Source organism: Monomorium pharaonis, chromosome 10 (genome assembly GCF_013373865.1).
Source record: "Monomorium pharaonis isolate MP-MQ-018 chromosome 10, ASM1337386v2, whole genome shotgun sequence".
NCBI lineage: Eukaryota > Metazoa > Arthropoda > Insecta > Hymenoptera > Formicidae > Monomorium > Monomorium pharaonis.
In genome coordinates, this window is record NC_050476.1 from 3,768,697 (window position 1) to 3,788,300 (window position 19,604).

Here is a 19,604-nt window from a genome sequence, read left to right on the forward strand (position 1 = left end):
AGAATTAATTGTCAATATAAGTATAATGTAATTTATAGTATATCATGCTATAAAAAAGCATAATAGAAAAACAATTAAAATTTAAATATGAGAGTTTAAAAACCTTAAATGACTAGAGAAATACACATCCAAAAAACACATTTTAAACTTATAACATTTAATTTCATATATATATATATATATGTATATATAAAATATATATATATATTCTAAATATTTAATTAATTAATAATAAAAATAATTGTATGTATTAATAACATAGAAATTATTCTTATATGATATATCTAACAGCCATTAATGTGTAAATATATGATATAAAAATATATTAAGTAATTTATAAAAAAAATAAAACAGTTTTTCTACTATATATCGATATTTACCAATTTTCGTATTATTCTGTAACGATGTAGCAATGCTCGAGGAGATCAAAGTTCTCGGCGACATATTTTCCTGTATGCTGATAGCGTTATCGAATTTTCTCTTTACTGTTTTCGGTGAAATAATTTTGGAACCGGTCGTTATTTCAGTAGAAGCTTCTTTTGTGTCCTTCTGCTGTTGATTTGCGTCGTTCAGCATAGCATTCACATCAGTCTGCTGAGTAAAGGTGAGCGCAATGGTGGCGCCCGTTTGTAAGGACACTGGTTTTTCTTGTATTTGTCCGTCCTGAGGAGATTTCTTTTCTGGTGAATGGGAGACCGTAGCAGCCGGCGCGATGCAGACTACATTTTCCGTTTTCAGAGTGGCGGGTGTCGATAGCTTGTGTAAGTTTGAATTGTAGAACCTCGCGCCTTGCAGTGTCGAATTGCTGGTGATGACACCGCATATTTGCTGGTTGTCCGATATCTCGTTAATGTTTCGAGTTCCGATCAGACTGAGAGTTGGATTATTTTTGTTTACCACAATAGCGGTGTTCGTAGGTGCTGATTCGACTGCAATCGCATTACCAGCGGTTACAGTATCATTCTTCAACGTCAAATCATTGATCACACTGGGCTTATCCGGTGTAGACACCGTCACAGTGGCTGCTTCTGCACCGAACTGTGTGTTTCCAGTCTGCGATATCACCACTGGTGTATTTTGAACGTTCTGCGCGCTGGTCAACGTTTGATTGTTGTTCGACAATGTCTGCAAGGATGGCTGCATCTTCATCTGCTTAACCTGTGGTTGTGCCGGAATTAACTTGCCTTGATTAAGAAAGGACTGCAAGAGTAGAGTGTTGGGAACTGCAGTACCACTGGCCGTACGCACAGTCGTCGGCATAGTCGCAAGCAATTTGGATCCGGATACTATGGTGAACTGCTGAGCGGTGCCCTTCATTAGTGGCAGCACAATACTGGTAGGCATCAGCACCGACGTACCGCTCATTTTGCTTGTGACCGAGGCAAGCGCCTCGCTCACCGAACCAGATTGCAATGCTTCCTGGACGATCACTGCCCGTGGCTGTCCCGAGCCTGGTTCCGTGAAAATGAGATTACGTCGCTTCACGTTTACTTCAACGCCATCGTTCGAGTCGCTCGTCAGATTGCGCACCTCTGCGCTCGCATCTGCACTCATCGAAGGTTCCTCTGGTGCAGAAAAACCTGCCGGACTATCCTGCACATGTACAATACCGCTGGACGAATCCTCACTGCCCATAGTTCTACCAAGATCGTCCGTGCTAGGACTCAGTTCAGAATTCTGCTGTCCTACTGGCTTGGTCTTGTTGGTATTTGTTCTCTTCTTTTTCGTCGATTGACTCGGATTAGTCGGCGGATTAGATCTTCTGCGAGGCGCTGGTTTGTTATTGAGATCCGGAGAGTTTCTTAGCTGCTCCGCGTACTCATCAAGAATTGCGTAGATTCGCTGAGCAGTTTGCTCATCTTCTTGTGGCTTCTGTTGTGGTTTTGGTATCGGTGACGCCTTAGATGTATTAGTGGTGTTGCTTTTGACCGCCTTGGGTGTCGATTTCTTCACGTTACTTTTAACAACGGCGGTCCCAGGTGCGACGGACGGTGGTGTTGATGGCGTTTTGCCGGTCGATTGTGATATCGGCGCTGGTGCTGGTGTCACGCACGGGCTCGAGGAACTCTGAGACGTAACGCTCAGCGCTGGCGACGCCGCTGGTTGACAATAGCTAGTGACTACGACCACCGGTGTCGTGGAATTAGTCGCCACCTTGGCGGTGCCACTGTTTGGATTTACATAGGCCAGGGAGACCTTCTGCGGGTACACAGATTCTTGTTGGAATGCCACGGTATTGCCATTGCTAGCAAACGATTCATTGTTAGCGTTCGACTGCGTCGGCATCATCAGTTGCTGCGCCAAGGTGCTAACGGATATTTGCTGCTGCTGTTTACTTGCTTGAGTCTGCTGCGTGGTGGTCTGCGTTTGTACGGTTGTTGTTGTTGCGCTATTAGAGATCGACTGATGAGACTGCGGCTGGATACTCCTCTCCTTCACCTGTTCCAGTACGCTCTCGAACTCTCGTAATTGTTCGTCGAGAGTCGTCGAGCTCACTTGATTGTTCACTTCAATTGAAGGACCGATTGTAAGACTGTTAGTTCTCACGGCTTGCTGTTGTTGTTGCTGTTGCTGTTGTTGTTGTAATCTTGGTCCAGTCAGGACCTGGATAGTTCCCGCGAGATTCTGTTGTCTAACCGGCGTACGGATAATGTTAAGCTTGACTACAGGAGTTCTGCCACCCGGTACCGAATTGGCGTGCGATATAATTGCCGGTGGGATAATGTTGAGCTGGTTCGGATTATTGCCAGCTATTACCTTGTGTGTGTATATAACTCCAGGGTTCGAACTGGCATTCTGCACGAGTTGTGTGATCGTTTGATTCGCGGCCTGATTTGAACCGATAGGAGTATTCGTCGGACCGTTATTACCGGAATTCGGCACAATGTTGACTATCTGTCTGCCAGCTGGCAGTTGCAGATTAGGAATGATCGATTGCACATTTACATTTCCGGTATTTGTCTGTTGTTGCTGCTGCTGCTGTTGGTTGTTCGGTACGGATGTCTGCACCGCCTTTGATAGATTCGTCGTTTTCTGTGCAGACGTCGTCGTCACTTGTTGGACGCCACCCAGCGGAGTATCCGTCGCAGCATTAGCAACTCCACTTGCGGTCGCATCTGACAGAGTATAGATGGAGGTTTTACGGAAGGCCTGTTGGAACTTGGGCAAACCGGCGTTTTGGCCGGTCTGCGACGTATTCTTTACAGTGCTTGTGCCGCTCAGTCGATCGTAGGCATTTCTGTTAGATGACGTTTGTTGTGTTGCATCCGCACCGCGTTGCGTCGTCTGTCGTACAAAATTCGCACCACCATCCTCTAGATTCTGCAAACTTAAAATGTTCCTCTGATTGGGCATGATCTGGTTGGGACTGATAGACGCAAGATGGTAACTGCCGTCAGATTTGCAGATAACTTTTAATGAGTCAGATGCAGCGATCAGTCCGCTCGAAGGCATCGTGGTCGTCGCCGTCGTCATTGTTGTAATCGCTCCCACACCCGCGGAACACGGCGAAGAGGGTGACTTTTTCGGTGATTGGTTATTCTGCTGATTGCTTACGCGACGCATCTGCGCCATTGTTCTTATCGGACTTGACGATTCGGTAGAAGTGAGTTGATGGACTACAGAGACGTTATTAGCAGCCATCGTCGTCGTCGTCGGGAGTGAGCCGATAGTCGACGGTGATACAGCGTCCAATGACTGATTAGCTTCCTCGCCGATAGCATCTGATATTCCGAGGTTTGACGATGATCTCAATGGTGGCGTCTGACCGGCTGGACTCATACCAACCCCGCTGTCGTGTCCGCCCGTTGAGGACGGGGTACCTGGCAGTTGTATGCTGCCGTTGCCACCGCCACTGCTACTTTGATTGCTAGCCACACTCGGAGTGCGTGTTGGCCGCGGCGGCGTGCTACCGCTGACGTTAATGGTTGTCGGTGTGCCCGTAGCGGAATTTGGGCTCTGTGGCACGCCACTTCTGGAAAGCTGGACAACATTCACCGTGGAACGCTGCCGCGGCGGTACCATCATGTCCAATGAGTTCAGACCTGGTACATTTTTGGCCAATATGTCAGAATCCCTAACGGCTTGCTCGAGAATGTCAAACTTGGTTTTATTTAAGTTTGACTTGACAGAGCCAAAATGATTGTGATGATGATGTTCGCAACGTCCGTCGAGTACTACAGAACAGGGCAGGTGGTCGCTCTTGCCGCTGGCGTTGCTCTTGCCGCTTGCAGTACGATTTTTTGACTTCTTTTGATACGTTATTACATTTTTGTTTGGCGAGAATGGCATCGTTTTCTGTATGTTCATCAGCTCGCTGGTGATGTCACCGCTACTCAGCCGCTGCTGCGATTTCTTGGCACGGCTTGTCAATTTACAATCGGGTTCGTCCGTGCGCGTCAGCACAATCTTCGGATTCAGATTCAGCGTGTTCAGCATTGGCGCAAATTTCGAAATGTTATTAGTTGCTTGTTGCTCGGTGTCCGTCCGATTGCCGTTGTTAGTGTCCTTGTTTTTATTTAACAGATTCTTCTGCAGAATTTGCGAAATTCTCGATGTCTTTTTTGATCTAAACATCCTAAGAGATTTGAGTACCGCTGGATCGCTTCGTCTTGGAAGCGTTTCACCTGCCGTAATGATTAATTGCGCCGCGGCAGTGTACGCTGATCCTTTGATAGTTTCACGCTTGTTTTCGTCCATGTCGGCAGAAAAGAGAGTGATGATATCGTTGCTGCTAACGTCAGAGCCACTTGCATCCTCATGTGCGTTCGTATGCCGCTCCTCATTGACTAACATATGAAAATGCGAAACGGACTCGACGGTAAGGTTCGATGTCTTCGACGCTCGTTTCTTGTTGGACTCTTTGCCGCTTGATTTATTAGATTTCTTCTTAGTTTCTAATCGACAACCGTCGCTACCCAGGCTATCAGTCTGACTATCCTGCGTGTTACTGTCGCTGTCCGACACCGAGCTAATCCTATTCCTAAAGTGCTTTGGTTTACGTTCAGTGCTATCGTAGTCGCTTTCGGACGATTCTAGTCGATGGATTTTCCGTGTTCGTGCGGTTCGTCGAACACGTAATACACTACCACTGTCAGAGTCTGTCGTAGTATCGTCAAGACTACGACGCATCGACGAACGTTTATAACCAGCCGCCGGTTGGAAGCTACCGAATTGTTCGGAACTGTCGGAGGGCAAATCAACCCATTGCTCGTAGCCCTTTTCTATGCCGAAGAAGACGTCCTTGGTATCGTCTTCTGATGGCCAATCCTTGAACTGAGAATAATCGATATTTAAATATTTAAGTTCCTTGTTTGTATTGCGCATCTCCTCGGCGTTCTCGAGATATCGCTCGCATAAGTTCTTCAACTCCTTCCAGTCCAATACCCAGCTAAGCATGTGGTAACGTGGACTACTCAGTACTACAGCCAGATCGTCGCACAGTTGCGGCGATAAACCTAGTTTCTCGCCATCTAACACTTGACTGGGCACAGATTTCTCATCATAATTAGCCGAGCCTGTCACCGCATCGCCCTTGATCAAGATCAACGCGTCCAATGTTCTTTCTACATTCTTCCCCAGCGTTGTGCTACTTTCGTCCAATTGTGATTTATCGTCTTTTAATTGCTTATTATCGGTAAATTCACCACAATTAAAACAGAGCTGACTGTGCTCGGATGAAGATTCACACTTCAGATGCAAAGGGCACCTGCCGCTGGTCGACGTCGCTGGTGTTGGCAATTGATTGGTTTCAGATAACATCACGTCGGGATTCTTTGTCGTCAGTAGGCTCTTCAACAACTGATCGGTCCGTTCAAATGTTTTCGTTACCTGACTATTTTGAAGATCTATACTCTTTGCAACTGTCGAATTTTGATTTGGCAGCTGCGTTTCTAAAACTGTCGAACTCAGCAAAGGCGCCAAGGATGTTTCCGTGACGCTGTTATCTTCCGTTAGTTCGGATTTTACTTCGATCTCAACGGTCGACACGGGAAGATCAACTTTAGTTTCTTCTTTGGGTTCTTCCTCCTTGATAAATTCTTCCTTGATAATTAACTCGTCCTTGATAATTGGTTCCACTTTGATACTTGGCTCCTCTTGCGATACACCATCTTCCTTCGCCTTTCCACACGCTACCGCTAATTCCTTTATTCTGTCGTAACAGGTTCTCGTAGGATGTAGGGAAAATGCCGTCAAAACGCATTCTCTTGCTATGCCAATATTGCTGTCCACTACGTCCGCCAATTTCAGAAATTGCGTGCTCAGACGCTTGGCGGTCTCGCGCACCTTGTCCTTGTCCGACTTCGCTTTTTGACTCTCCAACTCGTTCATATCCGTTGTTAGCGCTCTTATGTATAGTTCAATCACCAAAGGTTTTATACTCTCGCCGAACTGCAATTAAAAAGAAATCCCAAAATAATATTTGTTTAATTAAAAAAAATATTTATAACTTTCTCTCTGTCCATGATAAAATAAAATTTGATTCTTCTACCTATTTTATTAACTTTATATATATATGTATATATATATATAAAACTTTTATTAGTAATTCTATTTTTACACAATACAATTTTTTAATTAATATCTGGCAAATAGAACAAAATATCAGAATACTTTTACATATTTTTTAAATAAAAAAATTTTTCAGATTAAATCTTTACTTACATGTTTTGCAAGTACTGCACAGAAGATATAAATATGTTGAGCACTTTCCGCGGGTTCAATTAATTTTCTAATCATACCGGGCAGAGTCAGAGCAACGTCCTTCAATTTTGCGTGCAACAGCGCCCAAGAGTTCAAAATCTGCTCCAAAATATTTGCACCGGTTTCCGATACCGGTCGTACCATCCCGGCAGTAACGAGGTACTGCGCGACCAATTCCGCGGCCTTTATCGAATTTCTCCAAACACGCGCCGTTCCATACTTCGTTGGCTTCTCACCGCTAAGCCTTTGGACCAATTCAAGCCCGTCGTTGAGGTCCATTAATTTTAACTGTAACAAAGCGCAGTTATGAATTCCAGTACGGCAATAGTCGCACAGAACGTAAAACACGCGTTTCTTCAATCACAAGGACAACAAATCGATCTTCTAAACGATCATTTACTATAATCTTGCTTTCCCACAATTCCAATAGTTTTAAAGATATTTTCTAAACAATATCATTTCATCATTATTTCCAGTTCATGCAAATTGAGCACTAATTTATTTGTCTTAGTACAAACACAGTTCTAAACTAAAGCTGGAGTATGTAATCACAAATTCAATTGACAAGCAATCTAATATAAATAGTAATAATGAGCATCTTATAACACAAAGAATTTATGCGAAAAATATCATTCCAGCCAAAGTTTAAACCTTGGACTTTTCTACATTCTGTAGCCGTAGTCTTTATCAATTCAACCACTGAGGTGGTGATATTTATCGCAATGATCAGTTAAATGTTATGAGAACATCTTTTCAACGTAAATGCGTTTTTAAATTTTCCAAATCCTCGCGTTTCAATAAATCTTGGCAAATTAAGCAAGTAGATTGATGTGATTCATTTTGGAGTATTCTGACATTTCCGATGATGCTCTTGGAGCATCTAATGCGTCACGATTCCGCTTCCCCAAACTAGATAAATTGGTTTATGAATATCGCTTAAAATTTAGTAAGCTATTTTTACGCCTTCTAATAATCTAAATCGAATGTCTCCTCACAACAATCTGACCACCTTGATCGATACTTACTTGAGCGAAAATATCTTGCGTGCGTTTCAATTTGTACAAGAGGACGATGTACACGTCGATCATGTAATGGACATGATGAGACTCCGAAAGCGACCGCAGCTGATCGCTTCGTCTGAGCGAGCGCACGCATGCGGCGGCGAGGTTCACCGCTATGTCCTCACAGCGGTCCTCGCAGAGTATCTTCAGTCTCATCGTCAGCAGCTCGCCTTTCTCCGAACAACAGAATTCTGAAAGTGCAACATACCCTTTTATAACATGCCTTTCGCTAGTTATCATTCAATAATGTATTTAATGCCTTTAAAGGGATGCGAAAAAAAGCTAGAGACATTGACGAATTCATTTACCATTTACCGACTCCGCAGGTAACAAGCTAACGATTATTTGACGATATTTTTACGCCAAAATAACGTCAGTTTGTTACCTAGTTTAATTGCTGAAGAAGTTATTCAAAGATACAAGGAACAATTCAGTTAGAATTAAAATAAAATCAAATGTTGAAATAAACATCACAAATATATACAGAAAGAATAAGAGCTTCTCGACAACATTGGTATAAATGGCATTGATATAAATGGCACTTCTAGTTTTCTCTATGAATTCACAATATATCATCGAAAATTTAAAGACCGCTGAAATTATCAAGTCAAAGAGACAATTGGACAAGTAAAATGAGTTTGCCAGAAATCGCAATTAAGAACAATGAAAAATTTAATATACAAAAGACAGACAGATCATACATTTGTCTATCTACATCAGCGAAAGAACAGTTTCGTTAAAGTAGCTCAAAATTTAGCTAAATTTAAATCTAAAAATATTTTTGTAGAATTATCAAAATAGTTATTATGTAGGACGCTTTTACTGCATAATGATAATATTCTAGCAAACTAATTTGAGCGTTTTATATAATTTTAAGAATACAACAGAATTATTTCTAGATCTCTGTAGCTAAATTTTCAGATACTTTAGCAAATCTATTTTTCTATTGTATTACGTTATATGCTAATCTAACTCATCTCTTTTATAATTTCTGAATAAAATATCTAAATCTATATTAAGTGGAATTATGTTAAACATAACACATAAAATTGGGTATTTAAACACGATGAAATATAAATAAATTGCTCTTAAATATTAACTTTCACAGCTAGATATAGAATCTTTGAGGTTCTTGCTCTATTTTATAATTTCGATCATTTACATACATATTTAAAAAAAAACCACTTTATTTTGTGTATAATTAATGCTAAAAAATACAACTAGTACATATACGGAATAAGCAATTATTTCTCATTTCTTCATATAAAAAAAAGGAAATGTTTAAAATTCGACATTCGCTGGTAACATAATTAATCTGATTTTAATAAGGTGAGACATAATAAATTCCAGACACTAAACGTGTTATTTTTACAACTGCTGATAAAAAAAGTTTCAAAATACATACTTTTAGATTATACCAATTTTATTGGTATAATTTGACTTCAACTAAATTAAAATCTAAACTATTCAAAATTATTTCGCGTTATTACAATTTAAGGTTTTAGATTAATTGGAATTCTTAATAAACCCTACCTTCGTAATCGTGTCACATATTTTCACCTTAATAATCCCGGATTAAGGGCTAAATAAGTGCGCGCACATATACATGTTCAAACAACCCACTTTTCCATCGAGATATTGAGCACAGGATATTATAAGATCAACGACACGTGATCTTGCTTTTTATTCAAACTTAAAACGAGACTGTGTTACATTAAAATGGCGACGATAATACGTCTTTTCTTACCCTCCTCATGTTCGGAATCCGGTTGGCCGTTAAGTATGCTGTCGAGGACGGGATGCGTCCATGGATTGTTCACCAGCGCCAGCAGGGCGGTACACCTGGGTGCAGCGGAATTTTGCCCCAGCTGAGACAAACACCTCTGCAGCGTTACGCAGAGGTGCGTTTTGGCGACGGGTGACAACTTCGGCCACTCCCCGCGCAATACCAATGTCAACGTATGTCTGCGCAACGGAGAACAACAACGTGAGTAAGTCGTAAACGTAAAAGAACGAACAGCGACATGTTTGCGTGAATTTGTTTTCGTATTTACTTCCCAATGTTTCGCGACGGTCTAGCTTGACGGTGCCTATCGCGAGACCGAGCGTTAAAATAAGAAGGGAAAGATCGAGAGAGATATCTGCGTTTTGAAAAATCAGACTTTCAAAGTTGAACCGATATTTTAATTCTGAGATTGGTATATTTTCTTATTCCTTTTATTCGTTATTTTTTTACTTATCACTTACATAACAATTATATTATTATATTATTAAATTCGTAATGATAAGAAATACTTTAAATGATAAGAATATTAATTTAAAATCAGTTTAGAGCGACAACGGCAAGGTGCGTGAATGAAAAAATTCGGAATAAAGTTAAAGGTGAACTTCTTTATTACTTATTCATGTCTATAATTTACTCACGAGATTTAATTCATCCACCAGCAACAATGCCGAACAGTTTACTAATCAGACTTCTATTACAAGACTGGAAACTTCACGAAGAATAATGTTCTTGCGCGTGTTCCCTTTTTGGACCACCCTGTACCCGTAGGGTAGCCTCAGTTGTATACCCGTCACGTTAACGTAAATTTGCGTCGCATTGCTATTCAAAATTCCGGGATCGTTTGTATGACGGTGCTACATACGTGCAGATTCATTACTCAGTGCAGTCCGTCCCTCTCTCTCTTTCACCCTCTCTCTCTACCTCTCTCCCATCACGTTCATCTGCCGTAGAACGACGCCGTTACATCGAAACTCGTTTCACGGTACCTTTGTACCGAAAAAGCTCCGGCCGGTAGTACAAAAAGTCAACTGTGTACACGCTACGCGTTAAATGGGTCATATACGCGCGCGGAAATATCTCAAAATGCAATAATAATGAACATAATTAAATGGCAAATTTAACATGGCAGTCCTGACATCATACATTCAATTATTTAAATACTCCAATTAGATAATAACGATAATAATGCGAACTAAAAGTATGATGCTAAAGGAATTCTCTCCGAGCTCATTATTTCTAAAAAGAGGCATTTAAAAAACAACACACGATAAAATGGTATTTCAAATTACAAAAATAACAGGCTACTGTTGTTGGTTGAGTTTCTACTTTTCCTTTTTCCCAATTAAAGTATAAATTTTTGCACAATTTTTAAAAGCTCACAATGTAAAGTTATATCACATGGTGTTTTTACGTAATTCGACAAGAAACAATCATAATTATACAATCTAAAAATACCTTTAATGACGGCGTTCTAACTTACAAAAATAACAGACTACTGATATTTAAACCAGTTCAAGTTATCGTCTCTTTTTCAATTAAAATATATTAAAATATACTACAATATGCCGATAACATACATTTTCAATGGATGTAATTCGACAAGAAGCGATGATTACGCAACGGCGTTATCCTCGTACGTGTCTTCGCGAAACGAGTCGCCGTTAATCGAGGGTCAGCTGCATAATCGCGTCGGATGCAACAACGATCGACGAACGACGTGTACCCACCTGTGAGCCCATTCTATGAGAGACTGGATGGCCTCGGGCTGCGCCGCAGGAATAAAATTGGTGACATGCTCCCAGGCTGACAGAAGCGCACTCACCTTGTCGCTGTACTTCTTCTTGCTGTCACTCAGTGTTGCCTCGAGCCCCTGTGAAACGAAGAAGTCACGGCTCGATTAAGAGGAACCGGAAAATCATCGAAGAACGGAATAGGATGTAGGATGAACTGGGGGACAGTAATCGTCGCGCTGGCATCAATACACAACGCGACGATTCATCCCGACATTGCATTTTTCGTATCGAACCCCTTGATACATTGAACTCTTGGTTGTCAATTATTTTGTCCGGTAAGAACACACTTCTCGTCTCGCCTAATTGCAAATCGTGTTTATCTACAGATATTCGCTATTTGCGTTGGCGGTAAACAACCAATATTATCTTACCTTGAGTAACTCTAATTAATTAACTCAATGTATTTGTCTGCCTCTATATCTTATGTATCTTTCAGCTTCCTATATCCATCTTCGCATTTATATCCTCCAATCTATCTTTCATTTCCACCTACACGTTTCCTTTTAATTTAATAAATTAGATTTGTATAAATGTCAAATATACACTTTTACCTCTCCCCCGAGATTTATATTTGTTTCTGTCGCGAAAATATCAAAATACATTAAGTATATTAATGTAAATATTAGAGTAGTAACATTATTAATTTGAGATAAAGGTGGCAACTGCTCTTTGATCTAAAATAAGAGTGAAAGAGCATACTGTGCCATAGTTAAACGACATTGATAAATCGATCCATCGATCGTATCGAAGGATCAAGAAGAACTGCGCAAGAGAAGATTTAGAAATACATCCAGAGGAGAGAGTCGTGTTAACAAAATCACCAAGAAAGAAACGCAGTTTTCACTCGAAGAAAGAACGAAATATTGAAAGCCATGACCTGGTAGAATGTTCCTTGAAGAGCTCGGTACATCAGCATACTCGACATTTTTACATCGACGATACGGCGTGTATTACGTAAAAAATACGGTATTGTTGCGTGTGAAGAAATAGCTTTTGGATTATGCGATTTCTCAGAACACGTCGCTTTCACGAGAAGATTACCTCTACTACGAAGAGCAATAGTTTGTAAATAAAATGCGTAGCGTTTCGTAATATAAATTTATAAATGATTAAACAACACAAAAAGTTATTTCGATAAATATAAATGTTGCGAAAGAGCTTACATTCTAAGAATTATCTAAAAGAAGAATTTTATTCAAAAGCACAAACTCAAGTTTCTGCATTTACCTATTTAAATTTTGCAAAAGAATCTCCAGATTTTCTAAGAATTTTAAAAAGGAAAAAATAATCAAAGGGACCATTAAAAAAAGAGATATAGAACTTAAATTTAAAAATAAAATTATAAACAGTTCTGACTGAAAAATCTTTATAAAAAGCCATAATTTTCACAAGTAAAAAAGAAATTTCCTGAAAATTCCAGGTCTTTCCGATAGTAAAAATCTGTTTCTTCAATAGAAGGATGATTGTACCTTTCTAAAGAAGTTAAAATACTATGTCATACGTTCCCAATGGTAAGGACCGACAACGTCTGTAAAATCGAAGAAGTTTCCATTTTGAACGGGTTAAAAGGGACCCTACTGCATCCGTGGTTTCTTTCAGTATAAAGCACGGCCGCACATAACAAGCGTAATGACATTTATCCAGGGGACTTTGAAGCGACGTTCCCTTGGCAAACAATGTTTACTAAGGACCACGCAATTCCGCGGAGGATTGATAACGCGGTTAAAGCTGCGGGATTATTCGGGAATCGCATTATTCAAAGCAATTACCTGCGCGCGCTAAGGTTCGTGCGGGACGAGGAAAAAAGAGCGAACCGAATTACAAAATAAAACTCGTTTTCCTCATCGAGGATTTTACATGAAAATCGATTCGTCACATACAGATTTCGTCTCAGTGTTTTTCAGCTGACTCACCGTTAAAAGGAAAAAGCTACTTTCTTCACTAGGTATATTAAAAGAATCACGTTTATCGCGATAAACAATTCGTGAGAAATTACTTCATTATTGTTCATAACGATACTTAATATATCCTTATAAAATGTAGTATCTTATATCTTATTTTTATATAAAAGGGTATTTGTTAAGTTTGATTACATTTTATCACTGTATAGACTTAAAGTTTCATTAATGATAGAAAGTAGTACTAACAGAGGACTTAATACGTCGTTACTCAGATGGTTATTTTATGGATAGTAAAGATATTTCGGGACCGCAATATACTTTGCTCGTAGGATAAAAGCTGCCATGTATAGCATACGAAACGCATCAGCAAGATTTGCACGAATCCGATGCACCGTAAACATGTTAGACCGGATAGGATTCGGCAATAAACCGCAAATACCCGACGATTGAAACGAATTTGACATGGCAAATCCGTCGAGTAAATGTCAGTCTTGATTTCTATCAGTTCTTTTTATTGTTAATCACAGTTCGACACATTTTGCTTGTTTCGCTAACGTTTCGTCGTGTACAGAATATACAAAAAAGCGCCGCTACAAATGATTTTTAGAAGTATATTTTATTCGTGCCAAAAATTAAAAAAAAAAAAAATTGTTAACAAAGTTTCTAAAAACGTTTCCGATACAATTCTCGCGGCAGTTTGCAGCTCTTGATCAGATTTATAAAATAATAAATAATATTATTCGAAAATAAATATTAAACTGGTGTTGTAAATAATACAGATGAAACGATAATTCAACAGTATTCTTCTTGCTCTGTCAATCGTTAGCTAAAGATACAGAGACTTATGTTGCTCCCGCACACTCGTAACGCGTTATCATCACGGGCATGGAAAACGTTTTTCCTTTGTTCGCAAACATTTCTCTTCACATATTTGAAAGAAGTATTTCCTCCGTCAAGAGACGGAGAAAATATGGAAGTTCTTATCTATCTTGGCAAAGTCTTTATGTCACATAATATTATTTTGTTTGCTATCTTTCGGCATGTTTCGCTACGTGCGCATCTATCGCTTCAAAGGATAGAGATTGCCGAAAGAGCCAATAACGATATCGAAGACGAGAATTGAAGGGTTCGATGTAACGAAGGGTTCAGTATAATAGATGGACGGTTCCCATTTAGTGACATAAATCGACACAATAATCGTCCTATCCTTATTCAAGGAGTAACAAAGATAGAACGACGCTTGTGCTGACTCATTAAATGGAAAGCGTCCACCTAGTATCATTTTTTTTAAGGACTTAAAAAATTAATTCGCGTTTTGCTTTCAACTACGTAAGATCGACTACGTAAGATTAATGTTTTCCATTTTGCGTTAATAAAGCGAGACGCACCTTTGTAAAATTATATTCTTGCCCTTTGGAGCTCGTGACCAAACCACTGTGCGACGCTGGAACCGATTGCAGCTGCAAAAATAAAGACAATAATAACATTAGAAAATATTCAGAAGTTGGTTCTCTGTCGCTGTACTCTCTTACGCTAAAATTAAACTTCAAACGTTCTAGATCTAGACATCGGACGCGGCGACTGAATACAAATTAGCGTTCCGCGAAAGTATCGGTTTCAGAAAAGGATATTTTTAAACAAAGTTACAAGATGGCTTGTGCCAAATCATAGGATGTAATCGGTCACGTTCGCTCGCGCATTACACGAACGATGAGAGCCGAGCGGTATACATAATGTTGCAAACGCGTTGCGAATGCGACGCGAAGCTGGTGGAAAATCGACGCGTACGAGGGAGGAGGAAAAACACTGTCATCCTCGCAGGGCGTACGCCGAGAGAAACGTCGCGACGCTTCTCGCGGGGAATACCGCCGGTGGTATTCCCGGCCGACGTACGTATCCGACCAGGAACGTACTCGACACGTCGCCCACAAATTCCCCGCGAATGCGCCTGATGTATCGTGCATCCGGAATACCGAGGGGTGATGCGGCGAGATTCCCCGGGTGCGGCGTAAGGGAGAGTGCGTCTCTGCGCCCCAGCTACGAGCGTGAGACGCACCGTAATATTTTAGGGCAGGGTTTCCCAAACTTACGTGGTAGATCGCGATTCATTTTTTTAAAACGCGATTCATCTTAGCTTTAAGAATTATGAAGAAGTGGAAGAAGCAAGTAAATTATTTATTAAACCACTTCCGACTACTTTTAATTTTTTAATTTGAATACAATTTTATAAATTTATTTCTCTAAAAATATGAATTATAAAAATTGAATAATGTGCTTATTTTCTATTTTTATTGATATTTTATTGATGTTGCACTGAAACGAATTATTTTTATATACAGAGACATAATAATTGTAGTTTATTTTGAAATTGGCTTCAATTCCTACTATTGTTGAAAACATTTTCACGTTATCTGAAAATTAGATTACGATCTATGCTTTGGAAAGTTCTCTGTTTTCCCTGTTTTATAGAGTATTAAGAAAGATAGAATGTTTTTTCTTTAATCAGAATTTATTTGATGATGTAAGCAAGCGAAATTACAGATTAATAAGCTGTAAGTTCGCTACGAACAGTTGACGAGAAGTGAACCCAAGTGGATGGATTTTCGCTTGATAAATAAGAAAATTCTTTCTCAAAATAATCTATATATACTATCTATATATATAACTAAATAATTCCTGATATGGCGGCATGTCCTGGTCAAAAATAAAGACTGACTCAAGTACGAAATAAAAATTTAAAATTTTTAAAAGAGGATAAATCTTATCGGTTTTTAAAATATTTCCTATTTACAGTTGCGACATGAATAATCAATAAAATCAATAAAATAATTTAATATTTTATAAAAGTATGATACTACATGAGATATTATTAGATTGTAAATTATCTTAGAGAAGTTTTGAGAATGTCAATAATCTAAAATTTTACAAAACAGTGGTGCGGTACGTAACAGTCCGTGATCGGTGGAAAACCGCAAGGCGTGGGGATAAACACAGTGCCGAGGCACGAAGGCGCTCCTTGAACTCGCCTACACGCTCGCGGATCCCCGGCAAAAAGAAAGAGAAGGCTCTGTTTCATGATGATGGATCACGAGACTTGTCCATACCTAAACATTACCTTTTGCAGTTTTATACCGCACTTCTACTGCAGAAGGAAATCAATTCCCTGTCCCCAATCTTGAAAAAAGATATGTGTTTGTAACAGATGTATTTATTACACATATATTTTTAAAGATAAAATAAATATTATTAATTTCATCTCGTTGCATTTCATTTATAAGATAAATATATTTAGAATATATTTAGAATAAACTTAGTAAATGTTTAAGGCCTACACGAAGAACGTTTTCGTGTCCTTATGTATGAGATTCTAATTATTACACATAGCACCTTCACGGAAATAACGTGTCAGTCCGATATACCTGTGCAACAAGTTTTCGTAAATCTTTAAAGGCTGCGAGCACGCGAGATTATTACAGCAACGCTGCAGCGCACCGATGTTCTACCTGTGCAATACGGCAACGGCTACGTCACAAATCAATTGTAATGTTGGCTTTTATTATGAAATACGGGTCAATAAGTTCTCCCAAGGCAATTTCCTCCCGTTTGCTCGCACATCGTGTGTGGGCCATACGGTTGCAATATTTATCCTACGCTGAATGCAATCAGTGCACAACGTCACACTCGCAGTTTCGACGCGTTTTTGCTTTTCCACATCGGACACTTCGTCAAGTGATTTAATATAGCGCACATATAACATACCCAGCGTAGCAATATAACATTCGAATTTGGCATTAGTCAAGGAAACCAAAAAAGAATGCTGTTTAAATACTCTACGTTTTATCAATTTAAAGCATTCACATTATTTACATTGCAGGATGCCCAAATTTACCGGTATCCCTTGTTATTTTGGTGTTAGCGTTTTTCTTGTTAGCAATTTTATTTTCTGCTGTACATAATTTCTCTCTACTTTTCGGATACGCGAGACATTTTTATGCAGCTTCAATTTCATTTCAGCTTATTCAATTTTTTTTTACAAACTTTTTGCTGGCAACCATTTTAGTTTTAATCCGTTCCATTGCGCGCGGTGTGTGAGTAAGTTTCGCTCGCAATCCGCTTAGCGTTATCATGTGACAAAAGCGCCGGAAAAATCGAGCGCAACCCAGGCTTAATTTCGCGGCATTTATCAAAATCGATTTATCCGTCGGGCTCGGGCCGATCTCGTTCGCGAATCTATAGATTGATTCGACGACACGACCAACTTTCCGGAGAATTACGAATCTAGGTCAAATGGAACCATCGCGTAATAACTTTTGAGGTTGACATTGAGGCAACGCGAAATTCCTCGAGGCTTTCATCCGTTTGAACGATATTACGAAAAATGAAATGCTTGCTTCTGTCATATAAACAGATCTTGCTCACGGTGTATTATTGTCGTATTGTTGTTATCAATTTTATTCAAGCTTTCTTTAGCTAGCTGCAGTTGTATTAAAAATAGAAAGAAATGCACCTGGCTACGAATTAATTAAAGTGAAAAGTTGAAATATTAAAAAATGTAATCCTCTTATTCAATTTTTTTTTTCATTTTACATCGCGAAATGCTTATTAGAACTTTGCTAGTGCCTCTCATCTTCGCACATCAGTCATTTTAATTTAACATTTTTATATAAGGTATTTATTATAACGCACAAAAGAAATATCAGGTCAATCAAATGTAATCCAGATGGCAATAAAAATTTCCAGGAGCAGGTGCGGGACTTACGATTTCTTTTCCGAGCACGCACACTGCCCGATCGTTAGACTGAAGCTTTAATCGAAAGCACAACTTGCAAGCTCGGTTACTTACATAGAAAGTCTCCCCTTCCTTCCTCTCCATCAACGCCGCGTAACTTTACCCATTTGCAACTTTCGTGCGCACCCCCGCGAACCACCATCCTTCTCCAAGAGGACCTCGTTTCCCCCGATTTCGTTTTCTTTCCGACGAAAATGGTTTTACGTTCTCACATAACAAATCCCGCAAACGGCACGGCAGAGAGAAAAAGGATAGAGAGAAAGAAAGAAAGAGAGAGAAAGAGAGAGAGAGAGAGAGAGAGAGAGAGAGAGAGAGATCCCATTTATATTCCTTTTCTCTCACTTGTAATTTCCTTTCCGACGCGATCTGAAGGTGGACAAACGTTAGAATAGCGTCTTCTCTTTTCTGTTAAGTGTTATTTCACGAGACGTGAAAAAACAAGCTTATAATACAACGCGATCTAGAATAGCAAGATGTTCTTTTCGGAAGAGATTTAAAATTGAGTTTCCTTAGACAATGCATACGCAGTAAAGTTAATTCTGACGTTGAAATAAATGTAGATACTTATATCTTTCAACGATAAAGTTAATAATAATTGTAAACTAGAATCAAGTACTCGCTTCATTTCTAAATACATCCTATTATACAATCGATTTGCGATAGTCTGTAATACTGTCTTGGCTTTTTTGTAGTGATCATGATTAATTTTTACGTTATTTTCATTTACCGACATGTAAAATTCAAATCCGAATTTAAATTAAAAATGTTGTTTTCTTGTTAAGACAAAATATATGAGGAACGTTAATTGAAAAGTTCTGTTATTTATTGCTATTTCTAACCTTTAACCTACAGCGGTGTTTAATCCTTTTATTGCATAAATTTATTTCATGCATCTTGAGATTTTAATTTTAATCTTCTTGAGGAATATTTATTCCGAATAAAAAAATCTATTCTGTTTCGAATAACAGTGTCAGAGCGTTGCCATTCACGCAAGATCAAATCGACGGTACAATAGAAACAATTAAACTTCCTGCTGCAAACAGGTTCTCGATCGATTCTGAATTAAACAAGTATTATTGTTTACCGAAGTACCATAGATGCCCAAACATGCGGCAAAACAAATATTTGAATAAAAATTATAACTGCGATGAAATTTGAATAAAATAAATGCTTTTGTGCAAGGGTTTCCCGTAAAATTCATTAGCATTAATGGAATTGTTGTTTCGTATAATTGCAAGTGGTTATTAATTTGCTATGTATTCAGTGCGTCATTCAATATGCGGTGAATGCATAAATCGTTCGATACGTAACAGCAAAGAGAATCGCGCGTCAGAGAATCCAATTATATTCTTCCCGTCTTTCTTAACAATTGCTTTCTTTTGGATGTATTGCTATATCATAGAATTTAATAAACTTTAATAAACTATAAAACGTGTACAACAAATCATTTACATAAGACTGAATAAAAGACCGATATTTTTAAAAATATATTTTCATTATTTAATAATTACACATATTTAGATTTTACTTGAAAAAGGTAAAAATTTAATTTCTTGAATTTTAGTTCCATAT

The 19,604-nt window shown here is 39.0% G+C and overlaps 1 protein-coding gene across 2 annotated transcripts in view; it reads right to left on the reverse strand.

Annotated features, from left to right (window-relative positions):
- The window catches only part of LOC105836382, a 71,771-nt gene that overhangs the window by 7,818 nt on the left and 44,349 nt on the right, over positions 1 to 19,604 (reverse strand). For both annotated transcript variants that reach the window (XM_036293250.1, XM_036293251.1), the window contains exons 2-7: positions 14,632 to 14,703; positions 11,277 to 11,419; positions 9,511 to 9,728; positions 7,728 to 7,954; positions 6,664 to 6,990; positions 381 to 6,390 (exon numbers count right to left, since the gene is read on the reverse strand). In XM_036293250.1, the coding sequence (XP_036149143.1) occupies positions 381 to 6,390; positions 6,664 to 6,990; positions 7,728 to 7,954; positions 9,511 to 9,728; positions 11,277 to 11,419; positions 14,632 to 14,703 (6,997 nt within the window). The remainder of the gene's footprint in view (positions 1 to 380; positions 6,391 to 6,663; positions 6,991 to 7,727; positions 7,955 to 9,510; positions 9,729 to 11,276; positions 11,420 to 14,631; positions 14,704 to 19,604) is intronic.